Source organism: Phlebotomus papatasi, chromosome 2 (genome assembly GCF_024763615.1).
Source record: "Phlebotomus papatasi isolate M1 chromosome 2, Ppap_2.1, whole genome shotgun sequence".
Taxonomy (NCBI): domain Eukaryota; kingdom Metazoa; phylum Arthropoda; class Insecta; order Diptera; family Psychodidae; genus Phlebotomus; species Phlebotomus papatasi.
This window is the reverse complement of record NC_077223.1, coordinates 23,704,045-23,724,908: the sequence shown is the minus strand read 5'-3', so window position 1 is coordinate 23,724,908 and position 20,864 is coordinate 23,704,045. Positions and strand designations below refer to the sequence as shown.

Sequence of the window (20,864 nt, the reverse complement as noted above, 5' to 3'; positions counted from 1 at the left end):
CAGCTGAAACCGCAAAAGAAATTGAGAAAATCTATGGAATCCCGCGAGTGAAAGACATCCTGTTTTTTTTTTTGACTATTTCTTGATCAAAACATCACCGGAAGTGGATATTAGTGTCAACTATGTCTATCTACAAGAGCTACTCTTCATTCACTAACGTTTGTCCAGGAAATTTGAACTGAAACTTCAAAAAATTGAGGACAATCTGTAGAATCTTGAAATTCAATGTTTCCCTCTCGTTTTTTGACAAATTCCTGGTCAAAAGATCACTGGGATTTTATTCTCAATTACCCCTGTCTTCAAGATCTCTTACTCTCTCAGTAACATTTGTTCAGGAAATCTGGACTGAAAACTCAAATAATTGAGGAAATCCATGAAATTTTGGCAATGAAAAATTTTTCTGTGTTATTAGAAGAATTCTTCAAATTTTTGGTTAGGAGGCCATCGGGATGTGGATATTAGCCTCAATTATTCCTTTCTACATCAAATCTTCCAATTTCAGATACGTTTGTCCAGGAAGTTAATTCTGGAACCTTGGAAATTAGAGAAAATCCGTGGAACTCCGGTTTACTCTGTTTAGTAAATTCTTTATTAGAAAACTTTCAGGACGGTTCTTCCTTTTTCATTAATTTTTGTCTAGGAAGTTTGACCTAAAACCTCAAAAACTACGAAAATCGTCTTGTTATTTGACAAGTTTCTGGTCAGGACCAAGAGAACATTTGGAGTGTATTGTAGTCTTAATTATCACTCTTAAAGTAGGTCCTCTCCTGTTAGTATAGTCTAGAAAATTTGAATTGCAATCTTTAAAAGAAATAAAAAAAAATACATGGAATCTCTTGAACTAAAGTTTCTTATGGTTCTTGGACAAATTTTTGGATAGGAGACTGAAGATCGCGACTTTCAGCTTCAATTTTCCCTTTCTAAAACATCTACTCCTTTTTCAATGATTTTTGTTCAGGAACATTATATACTTAAGTTTTAAAAATTTGAGAAAATCTTAGAAAACTCACGATTTTTATCTTTTTTTTGCTGTTTAAGAAGAATCCTGGTCAAGAGACTTGGGAAGATCTCCTTCTATTCACTCCCTTATCTCTTACATTTTTTTCTTCTTTGGAACAGATATGGTTTTCAAAAGGCTACGATGGACATTCCCGAAGATACATTTCAAAATTTTCAACAATTTTCTTGGACAAGGGAGGATGAAGCAACAAGGCTGCTGGTAATGTTACAAGTCATCAAAGACTGCGACAATAAGTTAAGTGAAAGTCCTGAAACCTCTCCAAGTCATCCAATCACCGAGTCTCCAGGGCGTTTAAACAGCGATATTTTATCTAAGCTTAATAATCTTTACAGTTAAGTTTAAATTGTTTTTTTCTTTTTTTTTTGTTTTTAAATTTTTTCCAATCCATATACTCCATGCAATTTTTTAAGATAATTAAAAAAATCAATTAAATGATAATATAGTAACCTAGTTACTTTTATGAAATTTTAGTAATATAATTTTTTTTTTAAATAAAATAGATTTTTTACAGTGAATTTATGTTTTTTTTTAACGAAATAAGAAAAAAAATGAGCCAATGGAAAGTAAAAAAGAATTAACAGAATTGTAACAACGCTGTTAGAATTCTATTAGCTAGTTCATCTATCATCCACCAAGAGTGCTGCTCCTATGACATTTTCGTGTTAAAGTTGGTGATGTTTGTTCGGCAAATTAACAGCGCTGTTACTATTTCTGTTAACAACTAGCAGCTAGTTGTTAACACTGTGTTGGCCGGGCAGTTGCAAATTCAAATATTCGATGTATGATGTCCAGCTGGGTTTGTTTACAAAAATGCGCTTCTGACGTGTTTTTATTAAAATAAAAATTATTCACAAAATCTGTGATAAATCCGAATGATAGTTACTCTTAAAGCATTTAGAAATTTACGAGACCACCAGGCGTTTGGAGCATTCTGTAGAATTGAGAGAATGTCATCCAAAACGAAGAAATCACAGAAAGGAAGTTCCGGGAAGTCTGACCAGCAATCCCAAAAAGCCCCTCAGGAAGTCTCTCCAGTATCGACAGACAAGAATGGATGCATATACATCCGGGTGAATGCAAAACCCGGCGCCAAGCACAGTCAAATAACAGATGTCAGTGAAGACGGCGTTGGGATTCAGATCTGTGCTCCTCCAGTCGAAGGACAAGCCAACACGGAGCTGGTAAAATTCCTCGCAGACACTCTTGGGCTTAGGAAAAGTGATGTATCTCTCGACAGAGGTTCAAAATCCCGCCAGAAGATAATACTCCTGGAGAAAGGTTGCACAACGATTGAGAATGTCCTGGGGATTTTACAGAAGGAAGCTGGATCTTCATAGGGCTTGGAATAAATAGATTTTATACCACAAAATGATTAGTTTATTGTGTCCAATTCGTCCAATAATTTACTCATAATACAATAACATAGTAAAATTAAAAATCTAGCAACAGATAAATTGCATGACTCTTCAATCTCCTTTTTTTTTCTTCAAATTCCTGGAGAAATGCTCTTAGGGTCCTCCAAAGAATACTTCTGACCCCGGTGGAATGACTCCAGTGTCGTTTCCAAAATAATTGGCCGATTGAAAAACATTTGACTCCCTGGAATTTGCCATTGCTTCCGAAGATCCCAATACTCGGTTACCCTCTGGCAGTTCCGGCTTCTTCTCTTCCTCCTCCTCCCCAGCCTCCGCTTGCAGCGTAAGATTGTAGGGATTTTTCACGTAGTCACTGTAAATGTCACTGTCGGATTGCATGTTTTGTGGCTGAACAAAAACTGGCGCAAAACTCTGGGCAATATTCGGTGGCACCTTGGTCAGAGATGGATACTGATTTCCCGCCAGAAGGTGACTCATTGGCACTCCAGGTTCCTGCACTGGAGGAGTCACTGGCAGTTCAATGACATTGGTAAAGTCAGGATTAAGAAAAAGTTGCTGCACTTCTCGCTTCGGCGTTTCCGGGAGACTCTCTACAAATTGAGGTTGCTGAAGGGGTGGTGTTTGATGCAGAATGACAGGAACTGATGGTGCTACTACTGGAGGACATGCCTACAAAAAAAAATATTTCGAAAAAAAACACCCTCAAAATTTACAGAAATTCTGATGCAAATGCAAATCATACACGGTAAAAACTTTTGGACACTGACCAAAATATTGGAACAATTTCCTTGGAACAAATTTTTTTGGAATCAATTTGTACCTAGAGAAGATATTTGTTTGTTCCAAAAAGTGTTCTTTACAGTTTCGTTACAAAATACAGGTACAATTTTGTTAGAGTTTTCTTTTGGAACCGTTTTGATACAATGCAATGGAATGTCTACAAATTTGAGTTGATTTCGTTTTATACAAATTTGTTCCCGAAATTTGGAACAGAATTTGTTGCACTCGGCTGTTTTGTTCCCACTGTCCAAATTGGTTCATATTTTACTGCTCGAACTCAAAGAGAGAGCAGTTATACAGTAGACTCTCGCAAATTCGGCTCTTTTAAGATCGGGCTACTTCTTAATTCGGGCAGCGGTTACATTTGAAAAAAGTTGTCATTTTTCAAGTTTGATTATGATTATCAAATGAATCAAATATGCTCAAATTTGGCATGGTTTGTCTTAGTTTTGATGTGATTTTGCATTATTGAGGGATTTTCATGCAATTTACGTTATATATAAGTATGTAAGCTCAATATCTACATCCACATGAATAAAAAATCGTTGCATTTCAAAAAGTTTGTCGCCCGAATTTCTGTCTAATTCGGCTGACATTTCGGTCCCATATGCCCGAATTTGAGAGAGTCTACTGTATAATCGACTTTTTTTTCAACTTTGCACTGTTATGGAACTTAAACGGTAAGAGATATCAACTTCCGGTCTTCGGTGACCTTTCCTCAAATGACATTATCTCGTACCCAACCTCTTTATTTTTCCCCCCTCCCATTTCATACGTTCCCTATCCCTCAAAAATAGGTCAAAAAGTAGGTGTTTCCAATTTTGCAAAAAATTGGCCCAAGCTTTTTCAATGATTTTTGGATATGTCTTAGAGCTAGTCCTGGCGAACATTTCGTCCAAACATATCTATGACCGGAAAATTCGCCATTTTGAATTATTGAAGGTCAAAGTTCAATCACTTTGGAAGATCCGTTTTTCAACCGATTTGGTTAAATTTGGATTTTTTGGAAAGATATTGAAATTTTGAACCCGACTGCATCGGTCATAATCGGTAATGAACCGGTTAAGTACCGATTTTTGAATAATTTTACATCCCATATTATTAACATTCCCGAAAAACAAAGTTTTTCCAATTTTGCAAAAAATTGGCCCAAGCTTTTTCAATGATTTTCGGATATGTCTTAGAGCTAGTCCAGTTGAAGGTCAACTACTTTGGAAGGCTCATTTTTCTTTTTGCTTAAAATTTTATTTTTTAGAAAAGTATTGCAAATTAGAATCCGGCTGCATCGGTTTTCATCGGTAATGTATCGGTTAAGTACCGATTTTTTGATTTTCAAATGCTTTTGTGATTGATTTATAAATCAATTTAATCTCTAGTAGATCAGTGATTCCAAAAGATTATGCAAAAAGCAAATTCACAGTGAGCTCTGTCTCGTGAGTTCGAGCATTCCGCAAAGCTGGGACGCTTTGCCATCTCTTTTATAACAATATTATTCCTACATCTGTAACATATTTGTTCCAAAAATTTTCGATGTCCGTGGACGAGGTAATATTTGGAACCAAATTGTTACTGATATGGGGAATCATTTTGTTTCCATTGTCGGGAACAAACCCGTTTAAGTGATTTCGTCTTACAGTTAAGGCCTATACTTCAGTCGAGATGGATTTCGGTGGCGAAAATTCATAAGGAACATCAAATAAGAATCAACTTAAGAGTGTTTTATACAGACGCGTGCATGACGAAATCATATGCGAGCCCTATAGCTAACGGCCGCAGCGATTCCACTGGGTTTCCAGCAGCTTTTTCTGCCATGTCCGCTGATTTTACCGCTAAAAATCCGCGTGGAATTCCCTGGATTTTACCGCTAAAAATCCGCGTAGGCTTCCGAGATGGAATTTGGCGCTAATTTTCTTCCTAGCGTTCCATGGACGTTTGCGGAACTCTGTATAGGACCGTCTAATAAGAAATGTCCGCGAGTTTCCATGGACTTTTCTCCGACGAATATTTCCGCGGCTTTTCCTATGGATTTTTAGCGTATAATCGGCAGTCAGCCCTTTAAAAATTCGGAAAAATCCTCTATATTTCCACAAAATTATCCGTGGAAATTTCCATGCAACGGCCTTAGAGGCTTCCGTGGTTTAATACGGAATTCCACGACTTTTCTAGTGGATTTTTCAAATATATTTTTCTTCAAAATAATTCCAAAAATTGATTAAAAATTTCGTGGAACTTACATAGAGAATTTTCACTTAAAAAAAAAACATCCACAAATAAATGGACGATCAGTGCCAATTGGCAGCTTAGAACTTGGAGAGTATTCATCTATCAGACGAACACTCAATTGTTCTACTTTTGAGTTGAAAATATTGCTACCATATCGTTCATTTGATTATGTCTAGCTCGCAAGAATTATAGCGTTAGGGCGAAAAATAATTGCAGAGTCTTCGTCGGAAAGATATCAGAAAATATACTCGGAATATTCAAAGGAAATTTTGAATCAATTTTCAGGGAATGCTCTCAGATATGTTGCAAGAAAATTCCTTGGACTTTTTTCCAGGAAATCCACGCGAAAAAAGCTGATAACTCCGCAGAATTCCAAGCGGAATATTAGCGTTTTTTTCCACGGAAACTCTCGCGGAAAAATAGAAGACAAATTCCAGGGAATTTTCTGTTACTGTGAAACTTTGCGCCCGATCGGCTACAAGGAGTGCTGGCAGCAAGAGGGGAAGGGAATCTCGAATTAAAAAAGTGAAACCATGTAGCACGAAAATTGCCACAGATTTTGCGTCCTCTTCACTTCGATGACGGGTGACTGAGTGCGAGAGGAAGGGATACGCTTTTATATTAGACGAGCTATTTATTGGAACAAATTCGTTACTAATATTGGGTATCTTTTTGTTCCTCCTAGAAGATACAAATTTGTTCCAAAAATTATGGTGTCCGTGGACGAGCTAATTTTTGGAACAAATACGTGCCGAAATTTTTTACCGTGTACGGAATGAAAGGATTAACAGCCAAGCTCTTTTTTACCTCATTCACTTAAGGGACTAAAGCTCCTGGCGACCAGCTTTGAAAAAATAGAGGAGATTTAAAGCCAATTAAAGCTTAAAAAAAATTAATTTGCTGGATAGCTCAGGATCAAGAGAACTTCTCAGCTGCGGGACAAGTTTGCTATGGGAAATTATTTGAAAAAGACAAAATAACTCACCCGACCAATTAAAAGAGGAACAGCAGCTGAAGAGGATTCCTGATTCATCACCGGTGGCTGCAGGATGATACTGGTCTTTGGAGTAACTGCTGCATTTTCCGTGGTTGGAATAAAAGCAGCAGTTGCAGAAGACTGTCCAGGAAGTTCAACTGAAAAAAATACCTTAAGTAGAAAAAAAAACAATTGCAAATCCCCTAAAGATCAACACACCCTCATCCTTGAAGAGTTCCTCCTTGAGGCTGGGCAGAAACATCGAGATCCTTGACCACGTGACATCCCAGAGAGGAGTATGACTTACTCCATCAGCTGCATGAAATACTCTCACGGAATGCATCACCAGGAGCACATTCTTGAGGCTCTCCAACATAGCCTCGTACAACAAATCACTCCCCACCTTCATGAATCTCTCAATATAGTCCAGAATCTCCAGCCAGAGCTCAGCAAAATTCGTCAATCCAATCAACGGAGTTAGATGATGGAGAAAGACCTTAGACATGATCGTAGCTGTTCGCATGCGACTCTCTTCCAGAAGACTAGGATCACTAGGAGCTGGGGATTCAGACAGGAGATCCGACAACAGAGGAAATAGCACCTGTTTGAAACACCCTGCCCATTCTGGTCCACTCAGTGTTTGCAAATCATGAACCAGGAGAGCTCTTTGGAGGCACGTGATAGCACTTGTCCGCACTTGCCTTCTCTGATCCGTAGCCAATCGGGCAATACCCTGTAGCAACGGACACCATCCCTGAGCCCATAGAGCACCACCATGTGGCAGAACTCCACCTTCTTCTGCCCACCAGCGAAAGATCTGAGCTGTCCGCGTGTGCAGAGTATGCATGAGGTCTAACAGTTGAATGGCTATCGTTGGATATCTCTCAGGGACTTCTTCCTCCTCACTATCACTACTCTCATCCCGCTTCCTATCCCTCCTAGCTGCACCTCCTCCCTTCTGTGCCTTTGTCCTCCTCGTCTTCTGGCCCCCATTCAGAGATGCCTCCACAAATGTTCTCATGCACCTGAGAAAGGCAATCCAGTGAAAACCCCGTAAACTTTTGAATGATAAAATTCCTAATTAAATTCTTACAGGGAGGTCTGCTTTGAAAGAATTTTTCGGGATCGAAAAAAAGACTGGAAATTAATTACAGTGACAAAGTAAAATTACATATCTGCAAGAGATATCTTTGAGATAAGTTATGGAAACGCCGTGATGTATGCAAGACATTTTCGGCGCCGATTTTTTAGCGCCAATGGTTCATAAGAAATGTATTTAAAATTTACCGCGTGAAAGAATATTTGCATACAATTAGGGGCATTTCAAAAATTATTTTATAAATGAGCTCCCAATGGTAGGCAATTCATATCAAATTTTTTCAATCCGTATTCTTTCAAGCCGGAACTCCTAGTAGTTGAAGATAGGAAGTGGAATTTGTCATTTAGGTCAGGTAGCAGATAGTATTGAAGACATCAAGTTCACGAGACAATATTAAATACAGTGGGACCTCGATAGAGTCAACTAATTATTATTTCCAGGCCTGTTGACTCCATTGGATTCGGTGACTCTATCGGAGTCAGAAAAAAAATCAATTAAAATGTGAAATTTTGATATAAAGGAGTACTATTAACCCATAAATTCTACACCCTCTGGTCCAAAAAAGTCGTATATTTGGGCAAAAGTTGGAGATTAAGGAATCATTTTACAGAATGTTTTTATCATTAGTAAATATCAATTGAAAATTACTATACATGTAATAATATTGAGGTCCATTTACGATGCCAAGATAAGGAAATGGTGTATTAAAGATTTCTTTTTTCACTTTTTTTTTAGAAGAGCTTCGGTAGATATTTATTTGTTGAAAATTCTGATGCAATTAACGTTATTAATTAGAATTTATTTTTAACTTTTATTGTATGAAAGAAGAGATTGATAGTTGTTCTTTTCGTTATGACATAACTATGGCTCTAAACTTCACAGAAAGAGCAACAAAACCAGTTTTTCTCATTTTCTTCTTCTACTGAAAAATGGGCGCTAAATGGTTAGAGATATCTACTTAGAGTCTTCAGATGACCCCGTAAAGTCAACCTGGGTATTATTATTATGACCTCATTTCCTTCCTACCCCTCCCGTTTCAGCGCCAAAATCGTTTTTTTTTGTGATTACAGGAAAACACGACATACGGGATCATAGGGCTTAATCAAAAAATCTTAAGACAAGAGAGAAAATATAAGAAAACTTTCAATCGGTCAAAACGCTTAAAATCACGAAAAAAATATTTTGTCGAAATTTGATTACACGGCTAATATACGAATTTTATCATAATATTGTTTTTCTTGTGTTAAAAAGTTACATTGATACACCAAAACACTGATTTTAATTTCGAAAAAGTCATACAATATTATTAGTTCAATAATAAAGGAAAAGTTGACTCTATCGGAGTCAATTTGGGCCCAAGTTGACTCTATCGGAGTCCGTAGAGCAAAAAAAATAACTGTTGACTCTATCGGGGGTTGACTCTATCGAGGTCCCAATGTATATATAAATATTTATCATATTTTGTATAATGAATCAAAGGACAATGGGCAAAACGGTCCAACCTTTCGCCACAATGAGACCTATACCATCGAATGGGTATTGGCAAAGGTAACAACTTTTGTTCCGGGGCCAACCCCAAAAATATGTAGGAAAAGCACTAGAGCATAAAACATATGTATAAGAATTGTAACGATTTTTTTTGCAAAACTCCTTTTATATACAATAACACTATGCAACACGATTTTTGGCACACGGATCTCACATGGTACGTTTGGTAGAGTCGAGTCCCCTGATCAAGAATCTGTTCTGGTTTTACTCCTATACGTCACAATTTTCTTTAATTAATTTGTTTTTGTTTTTGCTGTTTTGTCACATATTACCAATTTATTCCTCCGGTTCTAGTGCACAGAACTTAACAAATGGGCATCCGTTGGAAAGGTAAGTAGTTGTGCTTCAACTTGAAAATTTTGCGATATTTTTTCAAAAAATCCTTGGGGGCGGAAAAACAAAATCAAACTAAAATTTCTCAAAAATGACCTAAGAAAGCAACTTTTGAAAAATCATATAAACTAAACTAAACTAAATATTAATGTATTGTCTTCAGCACACAATAGACTCCATTTAGGACTACATTTTTGCCATAGAAGACATCCAGCTCCGATACCTCATAATGCTTTATTTTTTTGATTTTTGTCATTTTCAAATCACATGAAATCTTGCAAATTTTTGCCAAAAAACTTATTTTCTCAACAAACTGATGATGATATCGACTTGGAATGTTCTAAGTACCACCCCCCCCATAAGTTGATACAAGGAATCCATATGTCGCTTCAATTTCATCTCAACGTCTATCCTTCCCCTCTAGAAACCACTCTTTTAGGAATATCTGAAGAACTAAACCATCGATGCTTTTCATTTTTGAATATGTTTTAGAGGCCATCCTAGCGGACATTTCACCCATACATTCCAAAGACGTCCCACCTCTCCTTCCCCCACATAGTAACAATCTGGTCAAAAAACGGAGCATTTTTTCTGGAAAATTTTCTGACAAAAATAAAAAAATAAGGCATTTAGAGATATCGGAGCAGGATGTTTTCTATGGCAAAAATGTAGTCCTAAGTGGAGTCTATTGTGTACTAAAGAGAGTACATTAATATTTAGTTTAGTTTATATGATTTTTCAAAAGTTGCTTTCTTAGGTCATTTTTGAGAAATTTTAGTTTGATTTTGTTTTTCCGCCCCCAAGGATTTTTTGAAAAAATATCACATAATTTTTATGTTGAAGCACAACTTCTTACCTTTCCAACGGATGCCCATTTGTTAAGTTCTGTGCACTAGAACCGGAGGAATAATTGGTAATATGTGACAAAACAGCAAAAACAAAAAATAATTAATTAAAGAAAATTGTGACGTATAGGAGAAAAACCAAGAACTTCTTGATCAGGGGACTCGACTCTACCAAACGTACCATGTGAGATCCGTGTGCCAAAAATCGTGTTGCATAGTGTTATTATTAAGTTTTTATTTTTTTATTTTTTTTTAAATATCATGAAGGGAAATGCCCACCCTTCTTTACCTGCTTCCTCACTACACCTTTAGTCGAAAATAATCTTTTAAGATATCACCCAAAAACAAAATAGCTACCTCATTAAACAAAGAATTTTACAAGACTTTTAATGCAGTTTTAAAAGGATTATTATGAGAATTTTGTGTTGAAATTCCTGTAGTAGGCTTAGTGATGGACCCTCGAGCGCAGATTTAGCAGATTGGGCAGTATTTTGGTAAAAATTGTCAGGAGAAAATATTCAAAATTGGTAAATAGTAAAACATTATTGACAAACGGGAAATTAAGAAAATATGAATTATTTTAATTTTTTACTGACCAAAATGGTTTTTTTAATTATCAAAATTGTTTTTTAACCAAATTCTCTAATTTACTGACTATAAAAATGGTTTTGCTTTCACTAATGAAAATTATTGACCCTTTTTTAAATAGTTTTTTAATGATCATAACGATCTGTTATGATACTATTGGTGCTATTCGAATGAAAAATGAATAGGAGGAATATTAATTTCTCCTGAACATTTTCTTTAGCACTTTACTGTTCCCAAGTGCTTCTGCATTATCGACTTTTCTTTGCATTGGTTCCTGTCTCAACTGTTTCCCCCAGTCCTCACTGTGTTCTAAAACCACCAAACAGTCGTGACAGGAACCAATACAAAGGAAGGTCGATAATGCAGAAGCATTTGAGAACAGTAAAGTGCTAAAAAAAACACAAGTTTATTTTTCATTGGAATAGCTAGTAGCATTAACCCATTCAGTCAATGTACCAGAAATACTTGGGATAGAAAATTCGTATTTTGGGATTAGTCTCCTAAAAATTTAATAGACGAATTTTTTGAAAAGAATTTTTTTTACCTATTACAGGGGCGCGGGGAGCCCCTGTCAAACACACGTCTTAACGGTCACTGAATTTCAATTCTGTGCATTAATTAATTACAAACTCTATTGATTTAGATAAAATAACTATCCAGGAAAATAAATTGACAACTAGAATTCAAATCAGGAAAGAGGAAAGAGGCCAATTTTAACAAATTCGACGGATTGTCATATTTTCCGTCCGCCATTTTAGCAAAAATTTTGCATGATCTTCCGCGAAGGAAGGAAACAACAAAAAAATGTATTTTCATCTCTGTAGGACTATTTTTCTCAAGTAATTGAAGAACTAAAGTTACTAAAAATCCATTCCCAACAACAATTCGGATAAAAGTTACACAGGAATAAATCATTTAAAATCACTGTTTGCGTATGATGTATAATACCATGGTAAGGAATGGGTTAAAATGAATAGGAGGAATATTTCTCTTGAACATTTTCTTTAGAACTTTACTGTTCCCAATTGCTTCTGTATTATCGACTTTTCTCTGTATTGGTTCCTGTCTCAACTTTTTCCCGAGTCCTCACTGTGTTCTAAAACCACCAAACAGTCGTGACAGGAACCAACACAAAGGAAAGTCGATAATGCAGAAGCACTTGAGAACAGTAAAGTGCTAAAAAAACACAAGTTCATTTTTCATTGGGACAGAAGATTTTGTTGAATTAATTTCTTGACTTACCTGACGCAGCTCTCAAAGTTGTAGGGCGTTATGTGGGCTACATTCCTCACGATGAACGCTAGACTGTCCCAACACTTCACTAGCGCTACCGGGCTATGCTCCCCTAGCTTGCAATTGTAGGCTAAAGTATTGATGGGCGATAGTGGCCTTGCCATCTGTACATCAGCCGCATCCTTATTGACAAGAATCCAATTCTCGCCACTTGTAGGACTGATTAAGGGAGTACTTGTGGTAGATAATTGTCCACTTCTGCCCACCTCAGAGTCCGATGTGTATCCTCGATCTGGCAATCCAGAATCTTCTTCACTGCTCAACGCTCCGTCGGACTTAGTGCCATTGGCTGTTGTTGCTTCCTCCGTATCTGCCGGAATTGATCCTGCTCCCACGCACTCCAGCAGCGTGAAGATAATCGCCCAGTCAGCTTCGGTATGGATATTCTGAGCACTGGTCTTTAGCAATTCATAAACTCCCGTGGAAATTTGCCGGGAAATTCGGAAGATAACACGTGGCTTAAGAATTAGGATGGTTTTAAGACTCTGCAGGACCACAGGGCAAAGTTCTTCATTGCGCATGAGGTAGATGGCCAATTTGAGAATGGCCACAATGCACCGATTTAGAAGATAATCGTAACCACATTTAGCAGCTCCTATCAAAAGATTGTACAGGGGCTCTCGACAAAATTCCCAAATAGGCAAAATCCTATCTCGATTGTGAATGAGAATGCGCACAGAGAGCTCCATGAGGAACACCGTAACATCCTCCGGATAGTTTATTCCCACGGATTTATGGCTTTCTGGTGGTTTTAAGCATCCAAATAGACACTTAAGCAGCTCCTGGAGGGATTCAAACTGCAGAAATTTTGATTCTGTCACTATCTGATCTACCTGACATTCTTTTATGCACTTCTTCGACACTTTGATGATCTCCTGTTCTTCATACGACGGTTGACGCTGACTATCTGAACTGAGATATGAATACAGGCTACTCAGGAGTCCAGCATCGGACTTTACAAGCTGAGGCTTTATGTGAACAAGAGCCACTTTTCCCGAAGCCTCACAGAAATCCTCAACTTCCATCAGGGCTTTTGGAAGGAGTTTCAACTTGAACAATTGCGCCAGGGCATCTAGAATGTTCTTCCAGCTCTCCCTCATTGTATCTCCATGTTCATGGACCAGACCAAAGGTACACTTGAGAGCCAGTTGAGCTTTTCCATTCTGCCCAAAGGCCACACTAGCTGCGATCTCATTAGCATCTTCGGGAACATTGATAAGAGTTGTGAACTTGCACAGGGTCAATACTAGAGCATCAAAGTCTTCATGAAGTTCATAGTGGGAAGAGATACTGGCACTGGCCGAAAATCCACGGATGGCTCGTTGATAGATACTAGGATCACTGGATTTATCAAACATAAAGCTCAAGGCTGCCAGCGTCGGACCCCAAACAATTCTAAAGTCAATCATAAAGATCAATTGAAGGTAAATAAAATCATTTGTGGATGCACTGACTGAGAGAAATCCGAAAAACTTAAAACAACATTCCGAAAATGTTAATTTTACCCTGCAGTATTGATCCAAAATCGGTGTAATTATTACCTCTTTTAGGTGTATTAGGGGTTAAAGTTACCCTTTTTCATGTTAATCTTACCCTTAAAAAGGTGTAAAATTAACATTAAAAAATGTTGATATGTTTTTACACCTAAAAAGTGTTAAAGTTCCGAGGAAAAAAAGTTAATCAAGGGGCTGTACTAAACAAACGCTTTTAAGAAAAGTCAAAATATCTCAGAATAAATTAACAAAGGTAATTTTTAATTATGATAAATACACTAAGACTAAAAAACTTTATAAAGAACTAGATTTACTATCATTGGAAAACCTAATAAAACTTCAACAAATACTGTACATTCATAAAACAAAAAATAATATGATTTATACACAGAGGAAGTTAGAATTGCACACACAGGAGAGACGGAACAAAGGAAATGTACTAAACGCGAAAGTTAGAACTACAAAATTCGGAATACGTTCTGTAAAATATAAAGCAATTATAAATTAAAATAATCTACCACAAAAATTAAAAATCGCACCCTCTTTTTTTCTGAGTGTGCGAATGCGAATTCTGTTTGAAAATGATGTTCATACACTGAGAAAAAAACAGGGGCTCCATTAACTTTTTTTCCTCATAAACACTTTTTAGGTGTAAAAATATAACAACATTTTTTAATGTTAATTTTACACCTTTTAAAGTGTAAAATTAACATGAAAAAGAGTAACTTTAACCCCTAAGACACCTAAAAAGCATAATATTTACACCGATTTCGGATCAATAATGCAGGGTAAAATAAACATTTCCAGAATGTTATTTTAACTTTTTCGGATTTTCAGTGTAATACTAAAAAAAAAACAATTAAATGTGTTACATAGGGTAAGTTAAAATCGGACACATCGAAAGTCGAACCAAGAACGACAGCCTTAGCAAATAAATACATATGAAGCTGATCTGTTTCGTAAGTGTCCGCTTTTATAGGATAAAATTTGGAAAAGCGGACACTTAAGAAACAGTTCAATTTAAAATGTATTTGTATGCTCAAGCCACCCTTCGTAGTCCGACTTTCAACGCTGTGAAAAAGATAAAAAAAAGTCTTTGAATTCCGCACAGGTTTTAAGATGATCAAAAAATCGAACTAAGAGCAGAATCACCTTATCTATTATTACCTTAGTATTGCCTTATCTCATACTCGGTGGCAATAGGTGAAAATGGTATAAGAAAATTGAAGAAATAAAACGTAAATTCGATAAACGGTGAGCAAAAGAAACTGCACGAGAAATTAATTGTAGTTTTTTTGCTCACCGTTTATCGCATTTTCGTTTTATTTATTCAACTTTCTTATATTATTTTCACCTAGTTCTACCGAGTATGAGATAAGGTAATACGGTAATCGAGAATTTGCGTAAGAATTGCAATTAAAATGCGTAAATTAACGAAATACAGTGAGCATTTTACTGTCAATGTGATTCTGCCCAAAAGCGGTTGAGAGTCAGTCGAACTAGAAACCATAAAAAAAACACGCCGTTCTCGGTTGGGTGAAATGCGGTAAATCCGGTAATTCGAAATCGTTTCTAATTCAGAATTTTGAGGTTTCCTCCATGTTTCATATTGGAAAAGAGAAAAGAAATATCCAAAAAGCAAAGCAAAGGTAAATGGTGCTATTCCAATTAAATAAATGAAAAGGGAAAATTTTCTTCTAAAGATTTTTTTAGAATTCTACTGTTCTCAAGTGCTTCTGCTTTATCGACTTTTCTTTGTGTTGGTTCTTGTCTCTACTTTTTTTTACAGTAGATTCTCTGTCAATTGGGCATTTGGGGCAAAATGTCATCCGAATTATCGAGTGATTTCAAAGAGCAAAGGAGAATGGTCAAATCCGGTCCCGGAATCGCCACAAACGGGACCTATGTCATTGGATAGACATTAGTATAGGTAACAACTTTTGTTCTGAGATCAATGTTCTAAACCATGGAGGAACAGTTCTAGAGCATAAAACTATTTTTTAGAATGATGAAGAATGATCAAAAGTATATGGGCACTGGTTCATCTTCATACAAAGATTAGAGTAGACGTATTTTGAAGATATTGATGATATAAGGTTGAGAAAAATGCCGGGACCCAGGACGATAAACGCTGGGAGTCCTTGTAAAAAAAGCCTTTATCCTTCCAAAAAATCGTTGCTTTGACTACGAATTATACAAGAACTGCTAAAGTGATCTTGATGAAATTCGGTATAGGGTCAGTGTATGTTTTAAACTTTTTATTTATGCATACCACCCCCTCCCTCCACCCTCCATTCTGGTAGCCCTCATACAAAATGGGGGCACTTTACCTTTTAACTTCTTTCTAAGAGGATGTAGAAAGCTGATATTCAACAAGGGAATAAAACTTATGGAAGACTTTTCAACCATGCATGTTAACCCCCTGCATGCATGTTAAAATGAGAACATTTTGACCTCCTTTCTGAGAAGAAGTAGTTGGTTTGTAAAAAAAATGAAAAAAATGAATAACTAATAACGTCAACAATATTTTTTTTAGATTTTATATGCATTTATAGACATATAGTCGAATTACAGCTTTCTGCCTCCTCTTAGAAAGGAGTTATAAGGTAAAATAGTCTTATTTTGTATAGGGGCTACCAGAAGGGGTGATGGACAAAGAGTTTGGTCAGTATGATTAAAAAGTCTTCTTTAAGCCTTGTTACCATGCTGTATTTCAACTTTCTATCTTTTCTCAGAAAGGAGTTATAAGGTGAAATGCTCTTATTTTGTATGAGGGCTACCAGAAAGGGGGACAGAGGAGGGGATTAATATTCATGGTTTAAAATTCTTCCTTAAGCTTTGTTCCCTTGTCGAATTTCAGCTTTCTACCTCCTCTTAGAAAGGAGTTATATGGTAAAGTGCCCCATTTTGTGTGGGGGCTATCAGAATGGAAGGTGGGGGGAGGGGGTGGTATGCATGGATAAAAACTTTAAGCCATACAGTGACCCTATACCGAATTTCATCAAGATCACTTTAGCCGTTCTTGCGTAATTCGTTGTCAAAACAGCGATTTATCGAAAGGATTAAGGCATTTTTACAAGGACTCCCAGCGTTTATGGTCCTGGATCCCGGCAATTTTTCAACCTTATATCAGTAACTACAAAATGCGCCTACTCTCGTTTGTGGCGATTCCGGGACCAGCGCCCTTATAGTTTTGACCATTCTCCTTTATGTAACTCTCTTCAGAAAAAATATTAACTTAATGTGTTGAATCTTCTGTCAAAGTTAAAGCGTTTGAAAATGGTTTTGAATTAGGACATTTACCATACGGCGAATTTGAGCAAATTTGCTTCAAAATCAAGCGTGAAAATTGTCAGCAACATTTTTCGCCCGATTGAAAAAGAACCAATTGAGCGAGAGCCTAACTGTATCAAGTTCTCATCGTTGGCGTCGTATTTCAAAGCCGTCATACAGTCGTGACAGGACCCAGACAAGAAAGTCGATAATGCAGAAGGTACTTCAGAACAGCTAAAATGCTAAAAAATTTCATGTTTTTTAGCACTTTACTGTTCTTAAGTGATTCTGCATTTCTGATTTCTTTGTGTTGATTTCTTTCTCGACTTGTTCCCCAGTCCACGGCGTGTTCTAAAACCACCAAACAGTCGTGATCGGAACCAACACAAAGGAAAGTCGATAAAGCAGAAGCACAGTGAACAGTAAAGTGCTAAAAACATATTCATTATTGGAATAGCACCGATTCGATGGAATAAGAACTACAGTAGACTCTCGCTCAGTCGGCTCTTTTTCAATCGGGCGAAAAATTTTGTTGACAATTTTCACGTTTAATTATGAAGATAATTTGCTCAAATTCGCTGTCGTTCTTCCTATTTTATCGTGATTCTTTATAATTGAGCGCTTTTTGTGCAATTTAAAAAGGTTTTGACGCTCAATTCTATCGCTAAACCGGATGACATTTTGCCCCATATTCCCGATTGAGAGAGATTCTACTGTATGGTCATCTAAAGTATTTAAAAAAATGGTTTGCCTAGATTAGAGGTGCAAAAGGGCTAATAAAAATCTCACCTAAATAGTTCTTTATCATGAGCAGCTCCAGTCACATGATTAAATCTCCCATCTCTGCCAGCTCCTCGCCTCAGTAGCACCTTCCACAGATAATTTTCTCTAACAATGCCCGTTTGCTCAGCTGGCATGACAATCTCTTCGCTCTTGATGGCATTGTAAACACTCAGAAGCATATCCTGGTCAAAATCTGAGCTCCCATTGAGCCCACGGAGGTTCTTGAGGAAATCCTCTGCTGTCATGGGAATATTCAGGCGTTTGGCATTGTAATTGTGTTGATCCATATTGAGCATGATGATGGCATATGCCAGCCTAAATGCTGCATCTGTATTTGCAAATGGTTCACCATTGCACTGATGCCAATGAGCAGCAAAATGTTCCATCACCAGGAAGATCAATGGAGCCTCGCCTGGAAGTCGAAAGGTCTCCAGATAGAGCCGAAGTGCCAGATCAATTCGCAAATTTGTAAAATCGAATGATTTGACAAATGTTTCTAGGATTTTACTCTCAACATTCTTCTTCTTGCTGATGTACTCGCCAATCATCTTTTTATCCAAACCCGAATTTTCCCGTAGGAAATGTGCTACTTCTCTGGGATCCAAAACGGGATTAAGTAGGCCATTTTCTTGGAGATATTGAATGCCTTTTTCTGGTCGTGAATTGAATAGTTCAGTTCCTTGAGAGAGGATTCTTTTCTTATTCCTTAGTTCTTCAAGTTGATCATTGCTGAGGGTTGTATCTTCGGAATTCCGGTGGTATCTCTCCAGTTGAGAGAGATTGATGTAGTTACTGATATTCCTGACTTCAACATCACTCTCAATGACAATTCTCTCGCAGCTGGAATTGTTGCGGGAGTGCCGGGAAACTGTGGCTGTATTGCCAGCTTTAGTGGCCAGGCAGTTTTTCTTGATGGCCTCCAGAATGGTCAGAAGGGCATCCAGGGAGAGGATATGTGTACTATGGATGGTTTGAGTGGCTGACAGGCTATTTTTGGATAGTAGCTTCGTGATGTCCTCAAAGAGATTCGTACAATACAAATCACAGTCGAAATTGATGTACAATTCAGCCACGAAGCCCGGAATTCGCCACAATTGCAGCATATTGTCCAGGGCAATTTCCTTTATCTCATACGGCAATCTCGGATTTTCACTCCCAACGATTTCAGCCAATTTGGTCAGATAGAATTCAAGCTGGAACTTCAAATGTCCCCTGAGGGCTTCAAATAGCAAAAAACAAACCTGCAAATCTGCCGCAAAGATTGTCAGTCTTTCGGTGTTCAGCAGTGCAAATAAATTCCTACACATATCATCCCGGACGAGAACCAGAAGTGACTCATAATTCCCAATACTGTCAGCTCCAATCTCCAGAACAATTGTCAGCAGATTCAGGCCCAAATGCATCATTATGTCGGTATTTTGCTTTTCCAGGGGATTGCACAGAGAAATGATAAAACGAAATAGTTCCCGGATGGAAGGAAGGCCATATGGATGTAGGGAAATACTTGTACTTCTTTGTTGGGTAAATCTAACTCCAACTGAATTCACATATTCCTCCCGGACTTTGTCTTTGGGACTTTTGACCTCTTCACTTTCATCTTCCACATCAGCTTCACATTCTACACTATCCTGACGACTGGGGGGTTCCTCTTCCTGCCCTTCACTCCCATTTTCACCTACCTGATCAGGGGTTTCTTGCTCTTCCGGACGTTTCGGAGGCTGATTGTGTGATGATATTGGTGTTTCTGCTATCTTCCCACGCATATCCACAATATTCCCCGCCGGAGTGGCTGGCGTGGTGGCCAGAGGTGGTGGCTTCAGAGACATCCCGGAATTTGGGTATGTTGGACTTATTGGCTCCTGATCGCCATCCTCAGCTTTTAAATTTGCTACCTTGGGTATTTTTCCCACTCCTTTGGATTTCTTCTTCTTATGGCCACCCTCAGTGCCTGCCATCATCTTCAGCTTCTTGGCCAGATTGATGGGTTGACGATCCTCCACAAATTGTGGCAGTCGCATGAAAAGCAAAAGGACCATGTCCCTGAAAGCCTGTTCTGCTGTTCTTCGCAGCAATTCATTGAGACGTGACTCAAAGCAGATCTTAAAGCAGGCTAGCATCACGTCACAGACACTCTCATCCGTCAGGGCACTGCCTTCTGGGCTCAGCATCAGTGTCCTCAGTACATGGACAACTTTCATCAGCACCACACCATCAGAAGCCTGATCTATACTGACAAATCTCGCATGCGTCACAGCATCTGCTATATTCTCCACAGTTGTTGCGATATGGGAATGTGTAGGATCTGCAGAAGACCCATATCTTCAGTACCAAAAATCCCCTTCACAAATATCCTGCAAACAAAAAATTGCCTTACCAATCAATCCGTACGATAGAAACTTGTTGACAGCCGACAGAGCAAGACTTGTGACCGGACCTGTAGTCTCTTCACTTTTGATGACGTCCAGAAAAGGCCCCAGAAAGACATTTGGCTCAATAAGGCGCAAATCCTCATTCTGTATCAGGATATTTTTCAGTTCATGCAGTGGCTTCAATAGTCCATCTTGTTCTTCATCCTGATAGGAATTACTACCACTCCACCTTGCTCCACGTCTCATGGCTGTGGTCAGGGTGGAAAGTTCGCCCCTGACCACAAAAATCCCATTGCCTGGTGGGGCCATTTTTTTTCACTACCCAAACTTTTCACTCACTTTTAGCACAATTTCACACACTTTTCCCACACAATACTAATAACTACACCTGCACCAACAATCTACATGGTAAATTTTGCAAAAATTAGCACTTTTCCAACGTGTATTTTGTGGGAAATTGCCACAGAAATCTTCTTCAACTTTTCCCACACGAACTTCCAACTCAGCGACTGAGGTGCGAGAACGAGACAGGAATATACTGTGACAGCATGGCAGTTTTGAACTGTCCAACGCCCTATAAAAAAACCCTCCCTATAGGAACTTCCCCAGCTGGCTATTCGTACTGACTTCACAGATCGTACTGAGTATACAGTGTATTTATGTGAGGAAAGTACTAATTTCCACACTTACTATATAAGGTAAAGTATCCTCTATTCGACCGCCTCTCTATTCGAACACCCTAGGTTCCTCAGGTCGACCAGGCGAAATATTTATTCAAATTATTTACATTTGCAATAATATTTGGCAAATAGTTTAACATCATAGGGTCAGTTATTTCATAATTAATACAAATCAGTGAAAATA

General features: G+C 37.8%; 2 protein-coding genes across 2 annotated transcripts; one reads left to right on the top strand and one right to left on the bottom strand.

Moving 5' to 3' along the window:
- Window positions 1-1,820: 1,820 nt before the first annotated feature.
- Window positions 1,821-2,382, top strand: LOC129803162 (UPF0235 protein C15orf40 homolog). The gene has a single exon (XM_055849527.1). The coding sequence runs from the start codon at window positions 1,894-1,896 to the stop codon at window positions 2,356-2,358; it is 465 nt and encodes a 154-aa protein (XP_055705502.1). The 5' UTR covers window positions 1,821-1,893; the 3' UTR covers window positions 2,359-2,382.
- On the bottom strand, window positions 2,376-20,525 carry LOC129803161 (Golgi-specific brefeldin A-resistance guanine nucleotide exchange factor 1). The gene is made up of 6 exons (XM_055849526.1): window positions 20,006-20,525; window positions 17,638-19,933; window positions 12,032-13,477; window positions 6,596-7,401; window positions 6,386-6,534; window positions 2,376-3,066 (listed from the first exon to the last, which is right to left on the bottom strand). Exons 1-6 carry the CDS (start codon window positions 20,307-20,309, stop codon window positions 2,530-2,532), a joined length of 5,538 nt encoding a protein of 1,845 aa, XP_055705501.1. The 5' UTR covers window positions 20,310-20,525; the 3' UTR covers window positions 2,376-2,529.
- Between the last annotated feature and the right edge of the window lie 339 nt (window positions 20,526-20,864).